At 59.5% G+C, this 20024-nt stretch overlaps 1 protein-coding gene across 2 annotated transcripts; it reads right to left on the reverse strand.

Annotated features, from left to right (window-relative positions):
• Positions 1–207: 207 nt before the first annotated feature.
• PELP1 (proline, glutamate and leucine rich protein 1) lies at positions 208–19211 on the reverse strand. 2 transcript variants are annotated; one of them, XM_047705927.1, is made up of 18 exons: positions 18924–19211; positions 12550–12614; positions 12067–12172; positions 7999–8148; positions 7729–7800; positions 6020–6280; positions 4799–4858; positions 4391–4541; positions 4142–4271; positions 3935–4022; positions 3420–3508; positions 3225–3341; positions 2985–3132; positions 2682–2841; positions 2350–2405; positions 2011–2217; positions 448–1911; positions 208–352 (listed from the first exon to the last, which is right to left on the reverse strand). In XM_047705927.1, the coding sequence occupies exons 1-18, from the start codon at positions 19170–19172 to the stop codon at positions 260–262; spliced, it is 3666 nt and encodes a 1221-aa protein (XP_047561883.1). In that variant the 5' UTR covers positions 19173–19211; the 3' UTR covers positions 208–259. The 2 variants fall into 2 exon arrangements, with proteins under 2 accessions (XP_047561883.1, XP_047561885.1); XM_047705929.1 differs by lacking the exon at positions 6020–6280 and having other exon boundaries at positions 18924–19209.
• Positions 19212–20024: the final 813 nt, after the last annotated feature.

Below are 20024 nucleotides of genomic sequence, written 5' to 3' on the forward strand. Positions count from 1 at the left end.
GCTCTGACAAGCAGCCCCGCTCCTTACTCGTGGTCTCAACCGGCCAGCAGCACCGAGGGTGGACAGTGGGATGATGCAGGGCAGCCAGGCCACCGGGAGCACAGGCCGCTGTGCAGACGCACAGGGAGCACTACGAGTACCTTGGGAAGCCCGCAGGCGGCGGAACTTCTGGCCGGGAATGCAGCGGTGCAAGAGACGGGCAGCAGGTGATCTCCCAGGACAGAACTTTATTGGAAACCAGGAGGGGGGCAGGAAAGGACTAGGAATCAGGCTCCGAGGCCGGTGGTGGCTTCTCGTCATCAGGGGGACAATCGATGAAGTCAGCCAGCATGGCGGCCGTGTCATCCTGCTCCTTTTCGGCAAAAAAACGTAAGATTGTTAATAGTCACACACACAGGCACACAGAAGGACAGACCCAGAGCTGAGCCCCCTCCCCTGCCTGCCTACCTTCTCAGGGAGGGCGGCCGTCTCTGCCTCGGCCTCCGCCTCCACGTCTGCCGCGGCAGGTGTCTCGGGGGGGACCGGCACCTCGTCACCCCTGCTCTCAGTCCCCTCCTCCAGCAGGGTCGGGGGAGCCGAGGGCTCCTCTTCCACGAGCTCCTGGGGAGGTGGCCCAGCTGGGGGACTCTTCGCATCCCGTGGGCCCTCCCCCTGGGAGGGGAGCACCTCAGGGACCAGCGTGGGGGCAGCCTCGGCCCCCGGCCCCTCCTCGGCCCCCGGCTCCTCCACCTCTAGCAGCAGCCCAGGCTCCACTTCGGGATCAGGCTGTGCCTTCGGGGACTGGGCGGGGGGCAGCTCCGGGGGCGGGCTCGGCGGCGGGGGCCCGCTCTCCTCCGCCGACGCCCCTGCCGGGCCAAACTCCACCTCCTCCAGCTCCTCCAGCTCCTCCTCCTCCTCCTCGTCCTCCTCCTCCTCCTCCTCCTCCAACTCTCCTTCCTCTTCCTCAAACTCCTCCTCGAACTCCTCTTCTTCCTCTTCTTCCTCCTCAAAATACTCCTCCTCGTCCTCCTCCTCCTCAAAGTCCTCCTCCTCCTCTTCTTCCTCTTCTTCCTCTTCCTCCTCTTCCTCCTCCTCCTCCTCCTCCTCGTCACTGCTGTTGATGTTAATAACCGTCAGGTCTTCCTCCAGGCCGGGGGGTCCTCCGCTGCCAGGAGTCCCTTCAGGGACCAGCTGGGGAGGTGGCAGGGCCACGGGGCCCGGCACAGGGGGGGGCGGAGGGGGTGGGAGAGGCCCCGGGGCCGCAGGAAGCTCCTCGGGCTCCTCTTTGGCCGGCCCGGGAGGGGAGGCAGTCGGCGGGCCGGCTGCAGCCACAGGCGGGGGTGTGGTGCCCGAGGGGGGCAGGGGCGGCAGGGGCGGCAGCCCCTCTGGGACGATCACCACGCTATCGTCAGAGTCGCTTTCCAAGGAGATCTCCACGTCGGATGCCTCCTCCTTATCATAGTGGACAAAGGCCGGCCTGGGCACTCTGCCCCCAAAAGTCTCATCCGGGGGTATGGCGGGCGGAGGAGTGCCACTAGGGGCGAGGACGGGGTCCTCGTTGGAGCCTGCCCGATGGTTCTCTGGGCCCGGAAGGAGCCGGGGGGGTACAGACACCAGGCCTGGGACGGAGAGGCCTAAGTGGTTGGCTGCTGGAGGTCCAGGGCGTGTCGGAGGCATGGGGCCCGCTGGCGGCAAGGGGCCCGTTGGGGGCATGGCGCCCGCCGAAGGCATGGGGCCCACTGAGGGCATGGGGCCCACCGAGGGCATGGGGCCCGGGGGATGGAAGGGGGGCGCCCTGAATGGAGATGGGGCCTCAGGAGGGGGGACTGGGGCAGGTGTAGGGCAGGCAGGGCCCACGGACTGCAGGGGAGGGACCCGGGGGTGGGTCAGGGCAGCACAGGTCACCAGCGCTTCCGAGCAGAAAGACGCCACCTGAGGAAGAGGCCAAGGGCAGGTGTGAGCATCAGGCACCAGAGGGGGAGGCCCCTGGCTTCAGATGCAGGAGGGTGGGGGGGGCCAAGGGGCAGCTACCTCAAGGCTGTCCTCTCGCTGGCCAAGGGAGAAGGCTTGCACTGCGCAGGAGAGGGGAGGCGGGCAGCGGGGAGCCGGAGCCAGCAGGAGCGCCAGCAGCAGGCGGTAGAGCTCCCGGCGGCAGCGGGAGCTGGTATACGGGGAGCTGCCCAGGGCCTCGCCCTGCTGGACCCCCATGACCAGGGGGAGGACCAGCTCGTGCAGTCTCTGGGAAGAACACGGAGCACACTCGGAGACGGCGCTCAGACCACCCAATCCCCCCATGGTGCTGGCTTCCAGGGCTGACACCCGACCCCTGGGGGCGGCCCCCATGCAGATAGTGCCCCCATACCCACTGACCCTGTGAGTCTCCTCCTTGATGAGGGGCCCACACATGAGGACGGTCCGGCTGAGGCCTGGGGAAGGAGAGGGGGGTCAGAGGGGCGGGCTGGCCGTGGATCGGGTGCTCGCAGCCCACACTGAGCCTCCACTGCAGCCGGCCCGGCCAAACCGCCCCACTCCTGCCCTCTGTAACCGGGCGCATGAGGCCGCGGCCAGCAGAGACGCAGCCAGAGCCAAGCGAGAGTCTGCAGGGCCAGCAGCGGGGCCCGGAGCGCCGATGAGGCAGGCCCCCCTGCACGTCCAACACCACCCTGTCCGCGCCCAGGGCCGCAGGGCACGGCCTCTCCCACCTCTCAGCGCGGCTGCACACACGTCACTGTTGGCGTTACTGTCCCCCTTCCGGTGGCTGGGTGGGGCCGCGGCCTCCCCCATGTCCAGCTTCAGCTTCTTGGGAGCGCTGGGCTTCCCGGACTGCAGCCCCCCATCCGGGCTCCCCCGCGGGCTGCGCAGCTGGTGGAGGACGGACACTAAGTCGCCAGCCCCAGGCCAACAAGGAAGCGGGAGGGCAACAGGAGATGGCATATGGCAGGCAGGCTCGCTCCAGCAAGGGTGCCGGACGAGAGTCCTGGGCCAGGAGCAGGGCCCTCACTCACCTTCAGGGTGTCGGCCGGCGGGGAGATGTCGCTGAGCAGGTGGGAGAGCAGGGCCTCTCCGGAGGCACCCCCCTGCAGCACTCCGGCCGAGGCCCCACACACCTGAACCCACAGCTCCAGCACGGCATACACCTTGGCCCGCACGGTGCTACAGGGGGAGAGCAGAGAGCAGTCCATGAGGGGGACGCCCTCGGAGCCCCCAGCCCGTGCTCTCTGGTTCGCGCCTGCCCTCATGGTCACCTGTACGGCCTCTCCTGGCCCGGGGAGAGGGTATCCCTACCAAGGTTCCAGGCATTGAGGACCTGGGGAAGCAGGCGGCTGATCAGGGCCCCGAAACGCAAGAGGCGGCCTCCACACCTGAGAGTGAAGAGAGAACAGTGAGCTCCGCTCCCAATGCATCCTCGTCCCCCGACCACTCCGTCCTTTCCCACTCACGCGAGGATGAGCGCAGAGAGCAGGTCCAGGGCGTCCAGGTGGATAGAAGGCAGAAGCAGCAGCCGCAGGGGGCCGTCTCCAAGCAAGGTCTGCGGGAAAACATGGCAGGAGTGGGGGGGCGGCCACGCCGAGACAGACAAGGACACAGAGACACGTGTGCGCACAGAAAGGGGCCCGCACGCCCCGCTGGCCCACCAGGAAAGACCCCGTCCTCTAAAACAGACCTGGGAGAGGACGATGGGGAGCGTGAGTGGACCTCTCAGCCGTGACCCCGCTGAGCCCCAGGTTCACCCCCACCCCAGGGAAGCACCCGCTGGATGCGTCCTGAGAACCCGAGCCGACGTGCCCCAGTGGGCACATGTCAGGACAAGCACCGGGAGCGGTGGCACCCGGCCAGAGAAAGGGGGCTGGCCGGGACAGCCTCGGGGGACGCCGCTGTGGGAGGGGCGGCTTCCACACTGCCCCCACCCCCCGCCCAGCCAGAGGACTCCATGCAGAGTGCCAGCTCCACTCACGATGCTCTTGGCACTGATACTGAGGGCCCTGCAGATGACGTCCAGGATTTCCTGCACAGGGACGGACACGGGAGCCCCGAACTCTGAGCTAAAGAGGAGGAGAGCAGACCGGTCCTCAGCGCGGGCTCCCCAGCTTGACCGCCCCCCGCCCCCGCCGCTCCACCCCATCCTGATGAGGACGGCCCCGCCCCCTGGTCCCCCACGCACCTGAGCATGAGCCCCAGGCAACGGGCCAGTCCGCAGAAGCGCTGCCGGAGCCGCAGCAGGACGTGGGCGTCCCCATCCTCCGAGGGTGTGAGCAGCATCTCCACGCCGGGGCCCTCATACTGCATGGGGGCTGCACGGAAACACGAGGATGTCGCGCCCTGACACCCTTCATCTGCCCCTCCTGCCTGCCTTGTGGAGGTGGAAACCCACTGCCCACCCCCCTCCCCACCGCCCGCCCCCAGCCCGTACTTGTCTCTGCGCCCTCGTACAGGGCCCCCAGCAGGCTGTGCAGGGAGGCCAGCAGGCTGCGCAGCTCCTGCTCCCAGCTCTCCGTGTGCTTCAGGCCCTGCGAGAAGCCGGCACCCAGAGAGGGCAGCTTGGAGTAGCACTCGCAGGCCAGCTGCAGGAGAGAGGTCGGACGCGGTCGGACGGGACCCCGGGCCAGCCCCGCAGCCCGACGACCCCCACGTGCCAAGAGAGCTCAGAGTGGAGCAGAAAGGACAGCAAGGCAGAGGAGTTGGAGGTGAGCATCTTGTGCACGAAACGGGAGGGAAGCAAGAACCCAATCCGACGGTGGCAACAGAGAGAAAAGCCAAGAGAGAACAGAAGCTCCAGCTCAGACCCCAGGGGCTCTCCGCCTCCCTCTCTTCCCTATACCTGCTGGAGCTGGGGGCTCAGGGCATCCACCCGGGACAGGAAAAACGAGGCCAGCTTGCCCTGGGTCGGGGGAAAGAGAGGAAGAGGCTGGTGAGTCAAGGGCCAGAGAGGAACACCCTGGTCCACTGCCAGCAGCAGAACGGAAACCCAGCTTTCTGTCTCCTGCGGACACAGGACCCGCAGCGCCCAGCCTGTGAGCAGACCTGCTGACAGTCGGCCCTCATCCTCAGCTCGCCTCTCCGTCCTGCCCCACAGACACCGGGCTCCCTCAGGCCCATTTCTGCAAAATGACAGTCCTGTTCCTCCAGCTTCGACCAGGCAAAGATGTGAGTCGGGGAAAGAGGCCCCAGGCAGGGGTGCACGGGTCAGCACAGGTCAGAGCAGTCTGGCCACAAGCAAACACCCGCTCAGCCGGCCGCGGCAAAGCCACCAGCTCCCAGGGGCTAGAATCCAGGGGGCCTGCAAACGCAGCTGGCAAGAAACATTTTCCATTTCACTAGCCTGTAAGATAACCACAAACGTGGACGGAGAACCCAGCAGCAGCAGCAGCAGCAGCATCTCTGCCTGCCACCAGGGAAAACCACGCCTTTCCACCTCTGGTTCTAATTCGCAGGCGTCTGGAAATACTGGTCACGCACATCACTAATTCGGAATTTCAGGCGCTGTTAGAGCTACGATCTCGGCGTCTGACTTGCTAACAGTGAGACGCACGGCTCTATCACACTCCTCAGAACGCATGTTCTCATCAGAGTCGGCCTCCCCTGCAATTCCGTGTGCTTCCGGAACTCAGAAGCACTCTGGGAAGGAGTCCGTGGCCCAAACAAGGGCAAGAACACTAGGGTGGACAAAGAGAAGGCATGAAACGGGGTCCCCGGCTCCAGGGGAATTGAGAGGGCATCAGAAGGACCCAAGATGTGAGCCCCCGGGGGCGGGCGCTGGGAGGCGGGGCGGGCCGGCAGCCAGCGGGGCTGAGAGGAAGGACACCCACGGGGTAGGACCAGTGGGGAGAGCACACGGAGGCCCTGGACCCCAGACTGGGGAGTAGGGACCCCGTGAGGACGGGGCATCTCACACACGAGGGTGAACTCGCAGAGGAACCAGGGGCTGTGGCATCAGGCACGCGGAGGCACTTTCAGACAGAGGCCCAGCCTCCCAGCCTCCCCACACCTGCCCCGCGGCAGGAACCTCGTGGGGCTTCCCACGTCACCGGTTAGGACTCACAGACCGCCAGCCAAGTGCTGCTCTCGCTGGCCCCGCGGTACAAGGCCTGGAACCACTCCCGGGGACGCGGGGGGTGGGGGGGCTGGAGGGCACTTTCCCAGCAATGCGGGAGGCTTCGGGATGCTTCAGACCAAGAACAGCAACTGCACACAGGTCTCCTGACTGCCCCGCTTCCCGGAGGACGTTTCCTGGAGGGCGGCCAAAGGCCTGACCCCGGGGTGCCCTGCCCTCTCGCTCCACTCCTGCTCCTGCTTCCCCCCACTGAGAGCGCGGCAAAGCATGGCCCCAGGAGATGCACAGGAGTGGGGGCTCCCACAAGACACTCCACCTGACCTGCGAGCAAGCAGTGTGCCCATGGGGCGTGGCCCCCGTGTCTCAGGCCACAAAGCACTCATCACCTCGGCGAGGAAAGGTAGAGGCCCTGTGGACTCACCTCCCAGCCTCAGAAGGCAGGGGTGCAGCAGCCCAGACCGGGAGACCCTGCGAGACCCTGCGAGACCCTGCGAGACCCTGCGAGACCGCCGCTGCCCTGGGAGCTTCCGCACCAAGCCAAGAACAGACACTCCCACGGCACCTATCCTGTCCTGTCCCCACGGCAAGAGCCTCCAGGTACAAACCGCCCGGGAGCCTTGCATTTTCCCACAGACAGGCTGGTAGCCCACAAAGCGAGAACCCTCCGCAGACGGCCCTTCTCCACATGACACCTTATTCTTAGCAAAATAAAAGCACACCTGCCCCGCCCTGTAGCAACATCTGGTAAAGCTGTTAGCTCTGCAAAGCACCCTGGAACTTCAGGCCTGGCCTCAGAAACTCAAGGCTGAATTCTCCTCCATGCTCAGAGGGACAACCAAGAGGCACCAGCGCAGGGAACATGGGCATCCCAGAGGCCCCGACAATTCGAACCCAAAGGTTGGGGGGCGTGCAGGCAGACAGACATGCCCACTCGGAGCTGAACCAACGAGACCCACAGGAACGCCTCGCCCCTCTGACCACCGACCAGAGCGAGCTCGGGCACAGAGACCCAGCCTGCAGCACGTAAGCAGCTCCCTTAGAGCATTTAGAAGAAAGGGAGAACTCAGTAAAGCTTTGGTTAAAAAAACAAGCAAAGGGGCGCCTGGATGGCTCAGTCATTAAGCATCTGGCTTTGGCTCAGGTCATGATCCCAGGGTCCTGGGATCAAGCCCCACATCAGGTTCCCTGCTCCGTGTGAACCCTGCTTCTCCCACTTGTGTTCCCTCTCTCACTGTCTCTCTGTCAAATAAATAAAATCTTAAAAAACAAAAAACAAAACAAAACAAAAAAATACACAAAAAAACCACAAGCCAAAAAACCCCATACAGGTCATGACATAGTTTAGTAGGGACTATGTATTAATATAGGAAAGCAGTCAGTCAGGAAGGCTTCCTGGAGAAAACAGCAAGAGCCGTAGGCAGCAAGTGAGACAGGATGGGAGGAGAACGGGCAGGGCAGACGGGAGAAGGAGTCTGGGTTAAGGGCTTTGGCATCAGACGTGGGTTCCGATCTTCACCGAGCACGGGCAAGTCACTTTCTCTGTGAGCCCGGAGAGCCAGCAGGCAGCACAGAGCCATCCGCGGGGACAGGACCATGCACTCGGCAGACAGGTGCTCCGAATTCTCCGCTGTGGGCTCTGAGCTAAGACAGCGAGTGAGGGTTACACGGGTGGAAAAGGCCTTTCAGAGAATACTTACTTTGAGAGACCCACAGGCCCGAGGAAAGTAGGTCATGCAGGCCTTCATGCCCTCCAGCGCTGAGAGCTCACACTGTGGGCGGAATGGAGAGTCAGGCCGAGGCGCAGAGCCCAATACCCCCGAGACCCCACACACTCACCATCCCCTGCCACACTGTCCTCGGCCCTACCTCTCCTCCCTCTCTCGCCTGCTCCCTGCACTCCGACCCACTGGAGGGAGAGCACTGTGCGGGCTAGGGTGGGGGGGGGGGGGGGGGTGGAGGGGTCTCACCTCTGGCCTGAGGCCCAGCAGGGAGGTGAGGAGGCCAGGGAGGTGGTTCATGGAGATGTCCCGGAAGAGTGTAGGCAGCTGGGCTGCATAGCGGAGCAGGTCCCTCAGGACGGCCACAGCCAGCTCCATCGTGGGGGGCGGGTCCTGGGACTAAAAGCAACGAACACCACGCTCCTAAGCTCGCCTCCGCAGTCACCAAGAGGCGGTGGCCCGGGAGGCAGGCCAGCACGGGGCTTCCGAGGAACACCACACTGTCACCGTTGCCCACACACCCACTGGGACACCGGGAACCCCAATATAGTGTGTCTACAGAAAGGACACATGTCTAGGCTTTAGTACCACGGGCATCTGGGGCCCTGAATGTGCTGGGAAAGAAACAAAGCCAGGCCTTACAGATCTGACTAACGGAAGATGGCGAGTGGTTCTCCCAACTGCGCTCCCGTTAGGAACAGAGGAGCGCCCTTCTCGCCCTGGAAACAGCTGCGGCAACAGCGAAGCCGCCCCATGTCGCCAAGCGGGCTTCAGCCTGGCTCACACCTACCCTGGACTCATGGAGGAGAAAACAGTGTGGATCTAGGACTTCCCTGGAAAATCAACGTGTACACAGGAAATAGTCGGCACCGACCTCCCGCCAGACCCGAGGCCGTCAGGCCACGAAACGAGTACGGCTCATCAGTGAGCAAGTGTAAGCACGGGGAGGGCTGGGGCTGGGCCAACTGGTGCGGGGCTCGAAGGGGGCGCATGATGTGATCAGCACCGGGTTGTTCCACGCCACTGATGGAACGCCGAACTCCACGTCTGCAAACTAATGATATACTATGTGCTGTCTAACTGAATTTAAATTTAAAAATAAAAAAGAAACTAAAAAAAAGAAAGGAAGAACAAGGGCCTCTGACACTGCATTTCAGTCCCATTAACGCCCCCTCTGGTCACCCCTCCTCCCGCTGCTGCCACCTTCACAGACGACGGAAGCCCTGGGACAGGCAGGAGTCCCCAGCCACACCTGAAACCGTCCCTTCGTTCTCACCGCCCTCTCCCCCATCCTGTCACCCTGTGCGTGGACTGTCCCCCAGCGCCTGTCCTGCATGTCCAGCTAGTCCTGCAGAGTCTTCCGCACACAAGCACCCCCTCCGTAAATACCCTTCCCAAGCCCCACACACCTGCCCGAGGTCACTGCACAATTCCCTCCCATGGGAGCCCAGCATCGGGACTGCCTGGCTCCCCCACGTGTGTTCCCGCTCCCGACCCGTGTCCGTGCTCTGCCAGTCTCCTAACCCCTGAGCTGCTACATCTGAAACCCAGCATTCCGTCCTCACCTCGCTCCACCTCCGAACTGCAGAGACACACGGGTCCTGCCCCTTCCCTGTACACCACCCAACCCAGAGCCCTGCCACGCTGTCTGTGGTGCAGTGCCCCGTCCTGTCGGCTCCCCTCCCCTACCTGGCCGCGGTCAGGGGCGCGTCTTTCCACGCTATCCACGGAAGTACCCGAGTTCATCCTCACCTGAGCCTCCGCTGCCCCCCCAAACCCACTGAGCCCGTGGGCTGCCGCTCGCACCTGCTCAGGGCTATGCTCACTAAGGGAGTGGCCAAGGCCTGGCTCCCCAGGCTGCCCCCTCCCCTCCGACGCTGACCATCCCGGCGCTCGGAAATCCGGGATTGTCCCGCACATACCTGTTTCACCATTGGGACCTGTCCACTTTGCCTCTAAGCCTCTCCTGGACTCAACTTCTCATCCTTTCTACGGCCTCCTCCCCAGCACAAGCTACCAGGAGTTTTCCCCTCTACGAGGTCTTTCTGCTTGCAATCTGGCTCCTTTCTAGTTCTTTCTCCAAACAGCGGCCGAGGTAGTACTTCCAACTGAGAATCTGATCACGTCACCACCACCGTCATCTCCTCTTCACCCCTACTCAAAACCTTCCATGAGGGGCGCCTGAGGGCCTCGTGGGTGAAGCGTCTGCCTTTGGCTCAAGTCATGATCCCTGAGTCCTGGGATGGAGCCCCGTGTCAGGCTCCCTGCTCAGCAGGGAGTCTGCTTCTCCCTCTACCCCTGCCCTTATCCCTGACTCATGCTCAATCTCTCTCTAATGAGTAAATAAAATCTTAAAAAAAAAAAAAAAAAAACCCACCTTCCATGAATTCCCAGTGTTCCAACAACAAACACCGAGCTCCCTAATATGCCCCAGGCCCCCACACGTTGTTCAGTCCCCACATCCCTCCCTACCCCCGTGCCTAGTGGCATCTCATCAACCCCGCTCGGCCACACCAGCTTGCTTGTAATTCTCCAACTGGGCCAAACTCCTGTCCTCTCGGGGCTTTTGCACACTTATCAACATGTTCTTAGCCCCATCAGCTCGGAGAAGCCCTCCGTGAACCACTGGTCCACAGAGACTGTGCTCCTCACCCCACGTCCTGGCGGCGGTGTGCCGCACCACACCTAGGGCGCCTTCCCTTCTGTCTGTAAGCCACTCCACGCCCCGCTGGGCAGGACAGCATGCCCCACGTGAAGTCACACACTCTCCTGACGGGCTGGCCCTCCTGACGGGCTGGCTGGGCGCCCCGCTATGCAATTATTCTAGAAAAGCCTCTCCCGCTGGGAAAGGCATCAGCAACTGTATGGTCTGTACAGCCTGTTTTCGCATAGCCCACAAGCTAGAACAGGAATTTTACATTTTTAAACAGTTGGAAAAGGAAAAAAGAAAGAAAATGCAACAGAAAGCATATGTGGTTTGCAAAGCCAGAACGCTTCCTATCTGCACCCTGGAGCAGAGCACAGGAACTCTCGAGCCACGGTGGGTACACCGAAACGAACACAACCCCGCATGTCAGCTGCACTTGAACGATGAAAATTTTCCTAAAGAAGGCTTGGCCAGAGGGGCACCTGAGTGGCTCAGTGGGTTAAAGCCTCTGCCTTCGGCTCAGGTCATGATCCCAGGGTCCTGGGGTTGAGCCCCGCATCAGGCTCTCTGCTCGGTGGGGAGCCTGCTTCCTCCTCTCTCTCTCTCTGCCCGCTTCTCTGCCTACTTGCGATCTCTGTCAAATAAATAAATAAAATCTTAAAAAAAAAAAAAAAAAAAAAGAGGTTTGGCCAGAGACAGAACACGGCCTTTGATCACACGGTCAGCAGTGTATTTAGAGAATTTCTGGACAGACAGAATCCTGTCATACTGAGGCCTTCAGCACCTACTCGGTACAAGCCCCTGAAGTTGTTCTCAGGAGCTTAAAAATTGAGACCAATCAAACCTGGCTGCGATCCCAACGCCGTCACGCACGCTTGCAGTCACGCAAACGAAGGACAAGCTGCGAGGGCCGTGCAGAGGACAAGGCTCTGACCGTGGGGGAATTCGGACGGGAGAACTGCACCACGTCTCCTGCCGGTACGTGGATTTACGGATTTCCACGGCGGTAGCCAGGTAAGGGCGATTTACTGACCTGCTCGGAACACATGCTCTGGAAACATGAGTACCAGCTAACTGGGCTGGTATTTTCTGAGTAAAACTGTGCTGTATTTTTTTTTTAATTTATTTTCTGCAGACATTTACTTCTTGGAAAGTCCCTCAACACCCCATGCTGGACTCTGAGAACCATGCCAGCGGGGGCCAGGGTCACCCGACCACAGTGCCCCTAGAGCTTAGCACTCAGCCCCCGTGCTCAGAATGTGCTTGCGGAAGAACAAAGTGGGGAGACCATCAAAGCAGGTTAGAAAAAAACTGAAAATGCTGAAAGAGAAAAAGGGAGCAGCAAAAAAAGACAAAAAACAAAACAAAACAAAAAAAACCCCAAGCAAACAATACATAAAAATAAAAATAAAACACCCAGAAAAAGGAACTTTTGCGATGTCACTTGTTAGAAAAGCTAGCGAGGAAGTGAAATCCGTCAGTGATTCAAGTGTGTGAAGGTCAAATGATTTAAAACACCCCCTGGATAAAAACATCAGAAAGTTTACTGCCGTGTTTGCACCTGAAGCTCACGCTCCCTGCTGTCAGGACACTGCCTCTCCTGCCCCTGTCCTCGGGACTCCAAGTCCTCAGGACTCCACGCCCCGGCTGGCGGGGGCATGACACCTTACCTGTAGCACCTGCTGAATGCTCCGGAGCCAGGACACACAGTGCTGCTGGAACATCTCCGTGGGGCTCTCTCCCACCAGCAGGGACAGCAGACACAGGCCCTCAAACCTGCCAGGGAAGCAGCCAGTGACAGCCCGCAGCGGCAGCCATGCCCCCGAGAACACCGGTCACCGAGCTAGTGCGCCGGGGGCCAGAGCTGACGCCCCTTCCAGACCCTCAGTGCTTTCCAACTCCCAAAATGCCTGGAGGGCTCTGGTGAGATGCGAGCCGCGGACACTGGGAACGGAGGTGGTCCCAGGTAGGACGAGCCGGGGCCGGGGCAGGCGGGGCTCACCCCATGGGAGCCCACGGGAAGAAGGAAACCCTCCACCCTCTCGACGAGAAGTCTCTTGAGTCCACAGGGTGCTGACCATGGATGGACGGCCAGATGGACAGCCCGCTTCTTGAGGAACCACCGCCTGGAAAAATGAGGCTTAAAGACTCACCGAGTTTTAATGGAACCGAGCCGTGCGTTACTGAGACCCACCAGCGCCCCAACGGCGGACAGGTTCTGGGGGAGCAAATAGGGAAGTGGGTCAGGAACAGGATGCTGATGGCGGCAGGGGCGCTTCTCTGGGCCCTTCCCTGCCCGCACCTATGAAGCCTCCCCTGAGCCCCGAGGCCCCATTTCCAGCAGCTGACATTCAGCAGCCTGTGCCTCAGGGGCCTTCCTCCAGGCCCATCCTGCCTGACCCCTTCTCCCGCCTCCCACCCAGCAAGTTAGTGCCGCGCAGAGGACAGCCCAACTCAGCCCGGCGACCAGACCTCCGAGACCCACATCCCAGCTCAGTGTCCCCAGGCAGCGCCCAGCACAGAGCAGATGCCACACACACTTGCTGGATGGACGCTGACCCCATCTGTTACCCTCCGCCTTCACCCCAAACCCTCCTCATCCTGTTCCCAGCTTCCTCAGAGCCATTAGCCGATGCCAACACCGACCCAGTCAGCCAGAGCCTCCTTCCCGCACATTCTGGGGGCCCTGACACAGGTTTCCTCCCAGGCCTCCCAAGAGTACCCTGCTACCCCGCGGAAGGCCGAGCTCCTCGCATGACCCCTGGGCCCCCCAACCATGCCCATCACTCATTCTCCCAACACACACGGGACACACGGCGACGGATGAAGGGATCCAGAGCCGGACAAAATCAACAAGGTCCCCGCTCTCACGTCAGAAATGTTGACTCACTTCTTCAGTCAATACGTATTCAAGGTCAACCTCACGTGGGACATTGCTCTAGGTGATGGGGAACGTGTGTGCTAGATACACATGGCAGAAAATACACAAACAACCCAACACTAGTGAGTGGGATGGCGCCGAGGGCCATGGGGCGGCCTAAAGCAGATTCAGGAAGGAGCCGAGCGCCTGGCGTGGGGGAGGGAGGTCGGGTCAGCGCGCAGCAGGCACAGAAGCCCTTTCTGGGGGCGCCCTCGAGCGAATGGAAAATGAGAAGCATCCCTATCTGAATACTCTGCCGACAGGAAGAGAAGATGGTGCAGCCACTTCAGAACATTCTGGCAGCATCTCCAAAGGTCACATAACCCAGCACTTCCCGCCCTGGGGACAGCCCTAAGAGAACCGAGAATCCAGTTCTGCCGAGACTCACACGTGACGCTTCCCAGTGTCCTTCCTGACAGCCCAAGAGTAGAACCATCCCAGCGCCCACACACCAGCCAATGGACCACAGACCCACATGACGGAAGAGTGAGTGGCCATATTAAAAAATAATAATAATAGGGGTGCCTGGGTGGCTCAGTGAGTTAAGCCTATGCCTTCAGCTCAGGTCATGATCCCAGGGTCCTGGGATCGAGCCCCACATCGGGCTCTTTGCTCCACAGAGAGCCTGCCTTCCTCTCTCTCTCTCTGCCTGCCTCTCTGCCTACTTATCATATAACCTCTACTTGTCATATATGATCTCTGTCATATAAATAAAATCTTTAAAAAGTAAATAAAATAAAATAATAATAATAGTAATAATAATAATGAAGCTCTGGGACACGGACGAGCATTCAAAACGTTATGCTACACGAAAGCAGTCAGACCCGAAACGCCACGTGTAGAATTTGTTCCCGTGAGCCGGTCGAGACAGGCAAACCGAGAGACAAAGAGTAGAGCACAGCCATAGGGAAGTGGGCAGGGACCACGGGGGCCCAGGGCTTCCTTCTGGAGGAATGAGCCATTCTACACCCATCATGGCAGGCACGCGGCCGCCAAGGGCGAGGGAGCGTGCGACTCTTGACCTCGGGGCTGCAAGCTCCAGCCCTGCGTGGGGTGTAGAAATTACTTAAAAAATTAAACCTTTAAAAATAACAGTAATCAAAATAAATACATGAAATTGATCACAGCGATGGCTGAGCGGCTCCACGCGTCCCCAACGGACAGCAAGGAGGCAAACTGCAGGTTAAGGCATTGACTCTGGGTTTCAGCTCAGGTCAGGACCTCCAGCTGGGAGCCTGCTGGTCCCTCTCCCTCCCTTGCCCTCTAAAATACGTAAATAAATCTTTTAAACATAAACAAATAAAATAAAACGACATGTAGGGCATCGAGGTGAAGGGTCTATGGGGATTATTTTAATTATTCTTTCAAATTTTCCATAAACTCTAAGTTATTTCAAAGCAATGGTATTTTCTTTTTAAAGATTTATTTATTATTTATGTGACAGAAATCACAAGTAGGCAGAAAGGCAGGCAGAAAGGGAGGAGGAAGCAGGCTCCCTGCTGAGCAGAGAGCCTGACTGGGGCTGGATCCCAGGACCCTGGGATCATGACCCGAGCTGAAAGCAGAGGCTTAACCCACTGAGCCACCCAGGCACCCCAGCAATGGTATTTTTTTTTAAAAAAAGAAGAAACAAGAGAACTGGGGACATCAAGTACAATTCTTCTGAGGAGTCTTGCCAAGAAAAGAAATGGGGCAGGAGACAGCGGGGCCGGGGAAGGGCGTGTTAAAGCCACTCAGGGCAGTGCGGGATGAAATGCTCCAACAGTGGGGAGAGCTGGTGAAGTGGGGGGACAGGGGCATGGAGCAGCTCACCCCTCAGCGTGGGAGGGAAGGCAGAGCGTATGGACACAGACTTAGTGAACCTGGCGGGAACCCACAGGGCCACCCATCCGACGGCTTCTACCTTCTCAGTGAGACGGGATGCAAGTGATCATCTAACCAGGAGGGTGCAAAGAGGCAGTTAGAGGCTGTCTGGGGAAGCAGAAACGTGGTGGGACTGCTGGGCGACACTAGGGTCCACTGCAGACGATGACGGCTGGGAGTGCTAAGTGACAGTCTGCAAGGACAACTGTCCTGAAGCCACGCTGGGCTACGCACGTGCACGCAGAGAATGAACAGTTAAATTCACCTCAGAGGAGGTACAAGCCGGCAAGTACAAGACGGGAGGGGCAGCAAAGGGATTATAACGGAGCTTAAACTGGGTAAGAAGAGAACAAAGAATGTGACAGATAAGACATAGGTTTATTTCCTTCCAGTGGTGATCAATGCTGGGAAGAAAACCGAACAGGACAATGCGTCAGAGAATGTCTACGTCAGGGCGGACTGGGGCGCGGTGATCAGGAAAGACTCCTGTGAAACAGGCGCACAGAAGCTGAGACTTAAGTGGGAAGTTCACCCTCCACCAGCTTCCCGAGTTTCCCAGAGAAGCGCCCAGGAGCTGGTGAGCAAGGGTCCCAGCAACTCCAGAAACAAGGTGAGCGTGGGCGGCTGGAGCAGGGTCCACACAGACAGGGAGCGGTGCGAGATGAAGTCAGGAGGTCAGCAGAGGCCACACAAGGTAGGGATTAGTGTGCGGTTTTCAGCAAAACAATGTTGTCGTTTTATTGATATACTTTTTTTTTTTTTACGTCGACTCCATGCCCAGCATGGGGCTTGAACTCATGACCCTGAGATCAAGAGTCACCTGCTCTACGGACTGAGCCAGCCGGTGCCCCTTTTATTGGTATTTTTAAGCAGATCAGTGGCTACTGACTAGGGCACAGAACAGTACAAAGCCCTGGGGATAAAAGCAGAATAAGACATTCCATCCTTCTAAGAACACGCAGTTACAAGCAAAATGAGATGTGGGATTTGCTTTAAAATGCTGGGGGAGGGGAGCAGAGTTGGGACGGTGGGCATGAAACCATTTGGTAAACATCTATTGTTAAATTCGGGTGACGGGAACAGCATAGGGTGGGATGATTCAAAATACTGTTTTTTTTTTTAAAGATTTTATTTATTTATTTGACAGAGAGAGCGAGCACAAGAGGCAGAGTGGAAGGCAGAGGGAGACGCAGGCTCCCGGCTGAGCAGGGAGTTCGACCAATGCGGAACTCTGTCCCAGAACCCAAGAAGCATGACCTGAGCCACCCAGGCATCCCTCAAAATACTATTTTCTCTATCTTTGTGTACTCCGAAGTAAGTTCTTTTTTTTTTTTTTTTAGATTTTATTTATTTATTTGACAGAAAGAGAGATATCACAAGTAGGCAGAGAGGCGGTGGTGGGGGGCAGGCTTCCCGCTGAGCAGAGGGCCCAATGCAGGGCTCGATCCTAGGGCCCTGAGACCATGACCTGAGCCAAAGGCAGAGGCTTAACCCACTGAGCCACCCAGGTGCCCCGAGTTCCATCTTTTTTCATTACATACAAAATAGAGCAAATCAAAGCCTAGCTGTTTGGTAAGGGAAGAAGGTTATATAAACACGTAAAACGAATAAATATATCGTTTCACTATGTTGTAAGAAAGGACAGCTAATCACAGGTAAAGGTTTGGAAGGGTTTCCCAAAGGCAGTGAAAAGCACAGAACTGAAAAGATTTTTTCCAGGGAACAGGGCAGCAGCACGGGGAGGGACCCCAAGCGGAGAACAGTGCAAAGGCCCAAAGCCAAGAAAGCCCAGCTAGAGAGGATCATAAACCCCGGCAAACGGCATCAGGGTTTTCCCCTGATGGACGGAGCAAGCTCACTCCGACTGCCATGAGAGAAACGAGTGAAATGCCACAAGACCAAGCCAAGGAGACAAGTCTTGCTATAATCCACACCAGAAACTGGGCACAGTTTCACTGTGCAACTACTGAGTTCCCGCCACCTATAGGAAAGCAAGTTGGTAATTCAGCCAAAACAGATGGCCCAATCGATGGTTCTATTTGTCTTTCCAATAAGCTCCAAGCCTATTTCCTTACTTTCATTTCTCATCTCAATTAGACTAGAAATTCTCCAAGGGAAAAGACCACGCCTATGTGTCTACCAGAGATGAGAACAATAGTTACTGCGTAACAGCACCTCGGTATTGTTTGAATGAAAACGGGCAGACACAAAGCAAACCCTCCAGGCGGCACTGTGAACCCAACGAACCCAGGATCCAATATGAGAGACAAGAGACGTTAGCAAGAAAAAAGGCAGGCTATGCCCCAGAATGTGGCACGGACAATATTAAAGGGGGAGTCTAGATTCCCACATCACCTTTAGCTTTGCTCAAAATTCTGCCAGGCTTTAGACACTTGGAGAAAATAAGACGTTGGGTTCATGGACTCGTCTTGAGGGAGGAGGGAAAACTTGGGACAAGGAAAGAAACCACACGTGTATAGACAGAAGAGACAACATTTCAGAAACGCACGTGGATTAGAAGGTGGGAGATTGAGACGAGAAAATGCGTCATCAGCTCCCACTTCCCAAAGTGGGCTGAGTAGCAGAGGTACGGTTCTGTCACCCTCAATGGTGGGGAGTAATGTCAGTGTCAGCGATGAGACCGTCCCTGATAAATCTGGGACTCAGACCAGAGAACCACCCAAGGTTGCGACAACCCTCCTGCTGGAAGGAAGCAGGGTGCTGGCGAGGTCTGAGGAACAAAGATGGGACAAAGAAGACCTCATGTATATGGATCTTGAGGGGTGGGTAGAATTTGGGGAGGGCCGAGGCGAGGACGGAGGGCAGGGGATATGAAAGGAGCACCCACCCACCCTTAGACCCCGCGTTGGACACACTATGCCTTCCTACACGCAGGGCCTTCACCTGGGCGAGAGAGCCGGGTTCAAGCTAACACTGGAACACGCAGGGAAGGATATGGAAAGGAGTGAACAGATCTGAAAGCTACTTGGGTAATAAAATCAAAGGGACTAAACATGAGGAAGGCATGGGAGCACGAACGTGTTTTGGTGGACATCTGGGTTTCTAGTTTGCGGGTCCTTAGAAGAACCCCTTCTAAGCCAATCTACAAGGCTCTGCCCCGCACCGCACCAGCCTCACTGTGCCCACGCTGGTCCCCACCGCCTCCGAGCCCCTCCTGCCACAGGACCTTCCCACGTGGACTTCTCCCATTTCCTTTCCCTAGCCAACCCCCTGCTCTTCCGGGGACGGGGGAGGATGTCGGCTTAAGCTCCAGCGCCTCAGGAAAACATCCGCAGTCCTCGGGGTCAGGTGAGGGGTCCCGGCCACGCCACTCTCGCTGTTTCCAGACACCGTGTTCAGCACCACCGCATCTGCGAGTGGAGCGCCCGAGGGTCCGGCTCGGGAGGGCCTCGGTCAACATTCGTCGTCCACGTCCGTTCACTCGGTCGGAACAATCCCACAACCACACCGCGAAGGGGAGAGGGAAGATGGTGCAGCTGAGCGGCGGGGCCTGGACTCGAACCCACAGTCCCGAGCGACTGCCAACAGCCCAGCGGCGGAGCACCGAGGCCCCTCCTCCCACCCCGGAGTTTCCGCTGACGGCGTGAACGTCGCCCAGACCTACACGGGCTCCGGCAGAACCCCCAGCCCTTCCAGCCCGCCCTCCCCGCCGCCCCCGCGCCCCGCGGCCCCGCAGCGGCGCCGGCTCCCGGGCAGGGCCGCGGGCACGCGGGCCGCACTCACCTGGGCCCCGCCCACCGTCCCATGCAGTCGCAGGAGGCACATGAGCCCGGGCAAGTGCGGGGCCGAGCGCACCGGGGGATGCACGGGCGCCACGGCGCCCCCCGCGCGCGGCTGCAGCAGCCCGGACACGCTCTCCAGCAGCAGCAGGCGGAGACGCGGGCCCGAGCCCACCGCCGACAGACCCCCCGTCCCGCCGGGCACCCCGGCCGCGGAGCCCGCCGAGGGCCCGCTAAGAACGGCTGCCGCCATCTTCGCCTGGGCTCCGGTGGTGGCGTGGCGCGATGACGCAAACGCACAGCGACGGGCGCCTGGTGGGGAGGGGGCGTGAGGAGGGGGCCGCGGCCCTGCGCACTGGGCGGCCGGGGGCGGGGCTCTGCGCGCCGCGCGCGAGGGAGCATGCGCGGCGGGCCGGCCGGGGCGCGGGAGGGCCACGTGGGCCGGACAAAAGGAGCCCGCGGCTCGGGGCTCAGCAGACGCGGCTCGGGCCCCGACGCTCGGCGGTCGGCTGGGCAGCGCTCTGGGGCGTGTATGTTGCGGCGGCGACGCCCAGGCGGCGGTCCGGGCACCCCTCAAACACGAGCTCCGACAGCGCCCGGCCTGCAGGGAGACGAGCCGCCGGGGTCCCCGAGGCCTCCACCGCGGCCGCCGCGCGCTGCCTCTCCGAGCTGCCGGCCACAGGGCCGGGGGTGCGCTTTAACCCCTGCTGCGTCCGTGCCGCCGTCCCCCGGTGCGGCCTCGGAACGCTCCAACACCTCTCTGTGTGCTTGTCCTGCACGAGGGCGACCTCACAACCCGAAGAAAAGTCAAGGCTAAGGGTCACCCTTACGTATTTCCTCTCCAAACATGAACCCCGTACGGCTGGTTTTTTCTCTATTTCTCCCTCTCCAGGGTCCCTCTGGTCCCGGCCCCCCTTCTCTCCTATGGCCTCTTCGCGGCTTCTCTTGTGGCCCCTGGGCAGTCCCCTCTGTGCAAAGCAACCAGAGTCTTTTCAGATATAAGTCGGTTAGTAATAATAATAATATTAGTAACTATATAATATATATATAAATATAATCCCACTCCCTGCGTAAAGCCCTTCACTGGCTTCCCAAGAGGTGACTG

This window comes from Lutra lutra, chromosome 16 (assembly GCF_902655055.1).
Source record: "Lutra lutra chromosome 16, mLutLut1.2, whole genome shotgun sequence".
NCBI classification, from domain to species: Eukaryota; Metazoa; Chordata; class Mammalia; order Carnivora; family Mustelidae; genus Lutra; species Lutra lutra.